This window comes from Nycticebus coucang, chromosome 12 (assembly GCF_027406575.1).
Source record: "Nycticebus coucang isolate mNycCou1 chromosome 12, mNycCou1.pri, whole genome shotgun sequence".
Classification (NCBI taxonomy): Eukaryota; Metazoa; Chordata; class Mammalia; order Primates; family Lorisidae; genus Nycticebus; species Nycticebus coucang.
This window is the reverse complement of record NC_069791.1, coordinates 32,257,398-32,266,820: the sequence shown is the minus strand read 5'-3', so window position 1 is coordinate 32,266,820 and position 9,423 is coordinate 32,257,398. Positions and strand designations below refer to the sequence as shown.

Sequence of the window (9,423 nt, the reverse complement as noted above, 5' to 3'; positions counted from 1 at the left end):
CCTTTCCCTTCTGGTTCTGAGCAGCTTCCTCCTGGCTCTCAGGAGAAGGGATTCTCTGATGTTGACACGCAGCCAACTTGGCACAAATGCCTTGTGGTATGGAAAAATTTGTTTTTATGGATGATTCTCCCTCTCTGCCTTCAGCATAGTCTTAACTCCCTTACACACGTCACCTCTTGAGATCTGACACCTAATAATATGTTATCAGTATGTCAAGGAATCTGGACTTTCCACTGAGATGGCATCTCTCCCTCCCGCCAAAGAGCAGGGGTTCCATATGTAGACAGTGGATCTTCAGACAAATTCTGCCATTTTCATTTCATTTGCTGAAAGTGGGGGTTAGCTTGTGAAAACTCATTAAACAACATGCTAAATGTGAAATGTCAACCATCACTCTGAACTTTCCTGTTCAGAGCATCAAATGAAGACTTCATTGAGAGTGGCTTTCTTTCTTTCTTTCTTTTTTTTTTTGGGGGGGGGGAGAGGGTCTCACTCTATTGCCCTCAGCAGAGTGCTGTGGCATCACAGCTCACAGCAACCTTAAACTCTTGGACTTAAGCAATTCTCTTGCCTCAGTCTCCCAAGTAGGTGGGATTATAGGCACCTACCACAACGCCTGGCTATTTGTTGTTGTTGTTGTAGTTGTCATTGTTGTTTAGCAGGCCTGAGCCAGGTTCGAACTAGTCAGCCCTGGTGTATGTGGCTGGCACCCTAACCACTGAGCTATGGGCCCTGAGCCTATAGTGGCTTTCTGATTTTTGGTAGACCATTGAAGAAGGGAGTTTAAAAGTTGTTGTATACTGTTTGTGATTGTCTGCCCATGTCCTGCCTGAAATACCATGATTGTTTATAGTAAGTATCTTTAATAAAGCTGGATACAACTTGAAAAAATATTTGCACAATTATTGGGTTAGTTTTTGTCTTTGGGTCCTGTCTCATGGCTGTGTGCTCCTACATACTAGATCTTCAATGCCTGTTACTGAATGGATAAATGAAATAATAATTATGTTTGCTTTGAGGAGGATTCTTGCATGCTCAGATGTGGCCTTCTCAATGGTTTCCTTTCCATGCTAGAAGCACATTAGTCTTCATTCTATGAGCAAATGAGCCAGACAATGTTTTTCCATGACTTAGAAAGTACTTCTCTAAATTACTGAGTCATCACCAGTAAGGTCATCACCACTTTACTTCAATTGCAACTTTCCTATTTAAGGACTCAGGAGAGATCAAAGATTGTTACCAAGTAACACCTGAACACTTATTATACTCAACTGTTGACACATAGCAACTGTCCAGAAAATGTTCATTCCCTTTATCTCCTTTTATTTATCTTTGTCTTATTTTCTCACTACACGCTCTCCATTGCTTGTCTTTCACCCGTTTTCATCTTTTCTCCCCTTCCTCTCATTCCTACCTTTCTACTGGTGGCTCCATGACCTGAAGGATTCTTGAGGTCTCTACCTGCACCTTCAAATATGGCAGCCACGAGTCACCTGTGAGTGATGAGCACTGGAAATGTGGCTAGTCTGAGTTAAAATATGATGTGAAGTGCATACCAAGTTTCAAAGATTTAATATGGAAAAAAGAATGTAATATATCGTGTTAATAATTTCTATAATAACCATGTTGAAATGGTAACATTTTAGATATATTGGTTTAAATAATATGTATTATTAAAATTACTTTTGCAGAAAGATTAAAGATGGCGGCCGAGTAACAGCTTCCCTGCAACTGGGAACAGCGAGTCTGGGGAGACAAGACTCCAGGCATCTCTGGCCGGTGGGATCTGCCTATAATCATCCCTTTGAGGATACAGGGAGCCAGCAAGGGACTTCTGGACCCCAAGAGGAGGACAAAAACAGTGGAAAACTGGCAAGTGGTTGTGTGTATTCGATTGACCAAATCACGCCGGCAACCATAAGTACAAGCAGCACTGAGACTGCAAACCAGAAAGGCCTTACCTGTGAACTGTTTTGGTGTTCTTGGACTTGGCACTCAGTTGAACTGCCTTGGGGAGAGCTTGAGCAGGAGTGTGGAGTTTGGGCATTGTCTGGGGCCCCAGACTGAGCCACTGAGCTGGGCGCAGGAAGCCATTGTGAAGGAACTGCCCTGGCAAGCTCCGCCCTCAGGGTCTCAGAGCAAGGATTGGGTGGGTCAAAGTAACTTACTGATTGAGCAGCCTAAAGGTGGGGACTGAGCTACCTTACAGCCTTAATCCTTAGGGGCAGAGTGAGACAGTTTTGGCACACTGGAGCCTTGGGCTGTTGCCCTGGGTAGAGTGCCGTGACGTCACAGCTCATAGCAACCTCAAACTCCTGGGCTTGGCGCCACCCAGACCTCCATAAGAGCTGTGCAGTGACCCCCGACGGGTGACCTGCACCCACCGGGCCTCCACATTCCCTGACCAGGAACTGCGGGAGCCACATAACCCTGTGTCCTCCCTCCTGTGTCCTCCCAGCTTCCACACTAGCCCGTTCATCTGAACAGGGACTCTGGTAGCTGCGTGCCCTTTGGAGCCCTCCCTGCCTCTGCGCAGAGCTCTTCTCCTGGCCAGAGACTGCTGGAGCCTTGGGCTCTCTGTGCCAAAGTTACTAGGTGCCTGGCACTCCCAGAACCATGCGCACCACCCCCAGCCCTGTTGCTGGATCCGGGTGTGTCACAAACTGGAGCTGCTTCCACAACCAGAACTCCCTAGCTAGAGCAGCCCACGAGGAACTACACAGGGTCACTCCCTACAAAGATCCAGCAACAATAGAGTGATTCCACTGGGGTCTAATCTTGGAGAGACACCTCCCCAACTCTGAGGACAGCCAGAGGCAACAGTGAAAAACAATCATGAGGTGAAATCAACAGAAAAACTCTGGCAATATGAATAATCAGAGTAGATCAACTCCCCCAAGGATCAATGGGGCAGAAACAGCACAAGACCCCATACACAAACAAATAGCTGAGATGTCAGAAAATGAATTCAGGATCTGGATAGCAAATAAGATCAAATTAGAATTCCAAAAGTTATCTCAAGAAGTCAATGGATTCAAAGACCGAATGACGAAAGATTTCGACACATTGAGACAAGAAGTTGCATCCCTCAAAGATCTGAGAAACACAGTAGAATCCCTCAGTAACAGGATGGAGCAAGCAGAAGAAAGGATTTCTGACATTGAAGACAAAGCTTTCGAACGCTCCCAAACCCTCAAAGAAGAAGAGAAATGGAGAGCAAAAACAGACCACTCTCTCTCAGAGAGCTCTCGGATAATTTGAAGAAAACCAATATTCGTCTTATAGGGATCCCCGAAAGTGACGAAGTGGCTTCACAAGGCACAGACTCTCTTCTCCATGAGATTATGAAGGAGAACTTTCCAGACATGCCAAGAGATTCCTAAATTCAGATAGCAGACAGTTTCAGAACTCTAGCACGACTCAACCCAAATAAGACATCCCCCAGACACATCATAATCAATTTCACTAAAGTTAATATGAAGGAGAAAATTCTGAAAGCTGCCAGATGAAAGAAAACCATTACCTACAAGGGGAAGAATATCAGAATAACTGCAGATCTCTCTGCTGAAACCTTTCAAGCTAGAAGAGGATGGTCATCGACTTTTAATCTCCTAAAACAAAATAACTTTCAACCCAGGATCCTGTACCCAGCTAAACTGAGCTTCATTTATGACAGAGAAATTAAATACTTCAATGACATTCACATGTTGAAGAAATTTGCCACAACTAAACCAGCTCTCCAGGACATTCTTAGACCTATCCTCCATAAAGACCAGCATAATTCTCCACCACAAAAGTAAACCCACCCAAAAAATTTTTGATCAAATTACAACTTCCACAGTTGCAAAAGGATTAAAAATGTCCTCCGGTCTCTGGAAAGGCTTATCAATACTCTCAATTAATGTGAATGGTTTAAATTGTCCTCTAAAGAGGCATAGGTTGGCGGACTGGATACAAAAACTCAAGCCAATATCTGCTGCATCCAAGAATCGCATCTTACATTTAAAAGACAGATATAGACTCAAGGTGAAGGGATGGTCATCTATATTCCAGGCAAATGGAAAGCAGAAAAAAGCAGGCATTGCAATCCTGTTCGCAGACGCAATAGGCTTTAAACCAACCAAAATAATTGAGGATAAGGATGGACACTTCATATTTGTTAAAGGTAATACTCAATATGATGAGATCTCAATTATTAATATTTATGCACCCAACCACAATGCACCTCAACTTATTTATTTATTTATTTTTTCTAGTTTTATTATGGATTTAATTACAAGGAGCTTATTACTATAGTATTAATAAAATTATTCAATGATGAATAGATTTTTAACTCAGAATTTTTTAAGGACAACTTGCTTTAAATCACTATTCTACCTGCTGCTGTACTTCTGTTTACTATTGCATGTGGCCAAACAGATCATGCTCTGATCAAGTAAGTGTACTGTAATCTACTTATATGTTTAAAAGTTGGCATAGGGTTAAAGGCACAAAGCTGTATTTTAATAATAATTCTTAGTACTTATAAAAAAAATCCATTTACTTTTGGATCCTGCTTAAATGATCACTAAAAAACTGCAATTTCCATGGGGAGAAAAATAGGTGGTCCTCTATAAAGAATAAATTTTAGCAGCCTTCAAAGATATATACATGAACATTTGGGGGCCTTTTAATTACTTAAGTTGCAAATGGCATAACTGCACTTTACTGTTGAAGATCCTTTTAATTTAGTACATATAGCCATTTCCTCATATTTCTCTTAAAATCTACCAGGATAGCTTTTCATTTCTCTGTATGTATATGTATAGCAATTCATAAAACTAAATAGTAAACTGATATTCTATACCAGTTCATTTATCTCAATATGTATTTTGGAATATAACAGCAATAATAAAAATATCAATTCCCTCTAAGCTGATAATGCTATAAGATTTTACATAAAATTAAACAGTTTTTTCTTTTTGAAAAAGTTTCATTGTTTAAACTCCACCTATTTGAGACCTCAACAAGAAAAATGTAATTGTGTCATGTAATATTTATTTCATCAATTTAAACTGAAGTGTCTCATGGAGCTAAATATTAAAGAATTTAAATAAAAGGCAATAATCTTTATGTACACAAAATGATCATTCCATAAATATTTACATGACGAAAGAAAAATGGAGAATCACTAAAACTGGAAATTGCTACAGGTGTGACAATCTTCTCTCCAGACATTTTTGGTTAGGAATCATATAAGCTTTGAAAATGAGAATAACTGCAGAAGCATAACTAAAATATTAATTTTAGTTTTCAGTTCTTACTATTTAAAGGAGCCAGTGGGTAATAAACAGTCCAAGATTTGGGAACCAACAGCTCAGTTTTTAATATCAAATCTTTTTCTTCATCTCTCATGATGATACTAAACTTACAGAAAAAACAAAAAAGGTATACATAAAAATTCCAGTTCATCCTCCTTTATAAAGACTGGTCAGCCGCTCTAATTCCTTACAGTTGTCCATGCTCAAGGCGTCCACCTTCCTTCGGAGATGATCATCACAGTACACTTTTGCTGCATACTGCATATCTGTTTTTTGTTGTCTTTCTTTCCAGCAATTATTTCGAATATTAGTCACATAATCTTCTTCTACACTCTTTTCTACCTTCTGTAGTAACATTCCTTTATATTCATTTTTAAAGTCCTTGTTGACATAATAAACAACACCCAAATTTTCTGTCTGCATTTTAATGGTTTGCCCTGATCCAGAGCTGGGATATAAGGAATAAGGAGGATTAGAGACCATCAATTGGCTTAATAATGACACGAGGATCAATACAATAATGGGCATCAGCTGGATAAACACAGAAAAACCTCCATCTCCTCTTTCTTCCTCTCTTTCATGGCCACTATGTTGATGTTGATGTTGATGGCTGTAACCAGCCCGTCAATTTGAAAATGAATGTACACTACCTGAAGGAAATCCACCACCAAAAAATATATTAAACAAGTCTTCTGGAGTTATATCAGCTTCACAACCTCTATGGAAATTAAATCTCCCATTGTTTTGGTGATTACAAGCTTGTTCTTCATTGCCTGTGAGGTCATATTGTTTTCGTTTTTCTGGATTGCTTAAAACAGCATAAGCGTTTCCAGTCTTTTTAAAAGCATCTGTTGCTCCAGGTGCATGGTTTTTGTCTGGATGAAACTTCAAAGCAAGCTTTCTATAAGCTTTTTTCAAATCTTCATCACCAGCATCTTTCGTAACTCCAAGTACTTCATAGTAATTTTTACATTTGTTTATGCTGAGAACTCCCTCTACTTGGTCTTTGGTATAGCCTTTTCCACCTTCACCACTACCAGATGTGCTGTCCTTTGTGCAGTTAGGCTTGCTTTGATCACCACTTCCTGATGGTTTTCGGCAATGAGCACTATTTCCAGCTGTGCTTCCATTTTTCATAATTATTTCCAATAGTGCACAGGCCAAGGGCAGTGGGTAGAGCTTCTCGGCCTTCTGCAGGAAGCGCTGGGCCTTCTCGCGGTTGCCGACGTTCAGGGCCTCCCGGGCGATCTCGACACATTTCTCCGCCTCATCCCGGTTCCCCTCCATGGCCTGCAGCTTCTTCCGTTTCCTCCAGTAGCGTGGCTACGAGGGGCAGAAGCAGTCGCCACGGAGAGGAAAGGCCGGCCCGGTGGGGGTGTGCGGCGGCGAGCGAGGAGGAGCGCAGGGGACCGCAGCGGCGGCCCGGGAGAATGGGTGGGCCTCGCAGCTCTGCCTCCTCACGGAGGCCTCCCCGCCCCGTGCCAGCCGCATCCCTCCCGGCCCCGGACCGCGCTCCCGGGTCGGCGTCTGAGCCCACCTGGTGGTCCGTGCGCAGCGGCCCCCTGGCCCGGGGGCTGGCGGCGGCGGCGGCCCGGCTGCCGGTCACGGAAGGACTTCGGTTGAGGCCAGGCCCCCGACCTCCGGCACGACTCGCGCGGACCGGGCCGGGGAGAAAGGCTCTGCACCTCAATTTATAAGAGAAACTCTAACAGACATGAGCAACTCGATTTCCTCCACTTCCATAGTAGTTGGAGATTTTAACACCCCTTTAGCAGTCCTAGATAGATCCTCCAAAAAGAAGCTAAGCAAAGAAATTTTAGATTTAAACTTAACCATTCAACCTCTGGACTTAACAGACATCTACAGAACATTTCATCCCCAAAGAACTGAATACACATTCTTCTCATCAGCCCACGGAACATACTCCAAAATCGACCACATCCTAGGCCACAAATCTAACCTCAGCAAATTTAAAAAAATAGAAATTATTCCTTGCATCTTCTAAGACCATCATGGAATAAAAGTTGAACTAAATAACAACAGGAACCTGCATACCCATACAAAAACGTGGAAGCTAAACAACCTTATGCTGAAGGATACATGGGTTATAGATGAGATTAAGAAGGAAATCACCATATTTTTGGAACAAAACAACAATCAAGACATGAATTACCAGAACCTCTGGGATACTGCAAAGGCAGTCCTAAGAGGGAAATTTATAGCACTGCAAGCCTTCCTCAAGAAAACGGAAAGAGAGGAAGTTAATAACTTAATGGAACATCTCAAGCAACTGGAGAAAGAAGAACACTTCAACCCCAAACGCAGCAGAAGAAAAGAAATAACCAAAATCAGAGCAGAATTAAATGACATTGAAAACAAAAGAATTATACAACAGATCAATAAATCCAAAAGCTGGTTTCTTGAAAAGATCAATAAAATAGATAAACCTTTAGCCAACCTAACCAGGAAAAAAAGAGTAAAATCTCTAATTTCATCAATCAGAAATGGTAATGATGAAATAACAACAGACCCCTCAGAAATTCAAAAAATCCTTAACGAATACTACAAGAAACTCTACTCTCACAAATATGAAAATCTGAAAGAAATCGACCAATACCTGGAAGTACGCCACCTACCAAGACTTAGCCAGAACGAAGTGGAAATGTTGAACAGGCCTATATCGAGTTCTGAAATAGCATCAACTATACAAAATCTCCCTAAAAAGAAAAGCCCAGGACCAGATGGCTTTACATCAGAATTCTACCAAACCTTTAAAGAAGAACTAGTACCTATACTACTAAACCTCTTTCAAAATATAGAAAAAGAAGGAATATTACCCAGCACATTCTACGAAGCAAATATCACCTTGATCCCTAAACCAAGGAAAGACCCAACAAGAAAAGAAAATTATAGACCAATATCACTAATGAATATAGATACTAAAATACTCAATAAGATCCTAACAAACAGAATCCAACAACACATCAAAAAAATTATACACCATGACCAAGTCAGATTTATCCCAGGGTCTCAAGGCTGGTTCAATATACGTAAATCTATAAATATAACTCAACACATACACAAAAATAAAGACCATATTATTCTTTCAATTGATGCAGAAAAAGCTTTTGATAATATCCAGCATCCCTTCATGATCAGAGCACTTAAGAAAATTGGTATAGAAGGGACATTTCTTAAACTAATAGAGGCCATCTACAGCAAACCCACAGCCAATATCTTATTGAATGGAGTTAAATTGAAATCATTTCCACTTAGATCAGGAACCAGGCAAGGTTGCCCATTGTCTCCATTGCTCTTCAACATTGTAATGGAAGTTTTAGCCATTGCAATTAGGGAAGAAAAGGCAATCAAGGGTATCCACATAGGGTCAGAAGAGATCAAACTTTCACTCTTCGCAGATGATGTGATCGTATATCTGGAAAACACTAGGGATTCTACTACAAAACTTTTAGAAGTGATCAAGGAATATAGCAATGTCTCAGGCTACAAAATCAACACCCATAAATCTGTAGCCTTTATATATACCAACAATAAGCAAGCAGAACAAACAGTCAAGGACTCTATTCCTTTCACAGTAGTGCCAAAGAAGATGAAATATTTGGGAGTATACCTAACAAAGGACGTGAAAGATCTCTACAAAGAGAACTATGAAACTCTAAGAAAAGAAATAGCCGAAGATGTTAACAGATGGAAAAACATACCATGCTCATGGCTGGGCAGAATCAACATTGTTAAAATGTCCATACTGCCCAAAGCAATATATAACTTTAATGCAATTCCTATCAAAGCTCCATTGTCATACTTTAAAGATCTTGAAAAAATAATACTTCGTTTTATATGGAATCAGAAAAAACCTCGAATGGCCAAAACATTACTGAGCAATAAAAACAAAGCAGGAGGAATCATGCTACCAGACCTGAGACTGTACTATAAATCCATAGTGATCAAAACAGCATGGTACTGGCACAAAAGCAGAGAAGTAGATATATGGAACAGAATAGAGAACCAAGAGATGGATCCAGCTACTTAACGTTATTTGATCTTTGACAAGCCAATTAAAAACATTCAGTGGGGAAAAGATTCCCTATCTAACAAATGGTGC

At 40.8% G+C, this 9,423-nt stretch overlaps 1 protein-coding gene across 1 annotated transcript; it reads right to left on the bottom strand.

Annotated features, from left to right (window-relative positions):
- Nucleotides 1-5,141: 5,141 nt before the first annotated feature.
- LOC128561783 (dnaJ homolog subfamily B member 14-like) lies at nt 5,142-6,596 on the bottom strand. Its single transcript, XM_053556357.1, is given in 1 exon segment — nt 5,142-6,596. A coding segment is annotated over 1 exon segment (1,140 nt). The 5' UTR covers nt 6,588-6,596; the 3' UTR covers nt 5,142-5,447.
- Between the last annotated feature and the right edge of the window lie 2,827 nt (nt 6,597-9,423).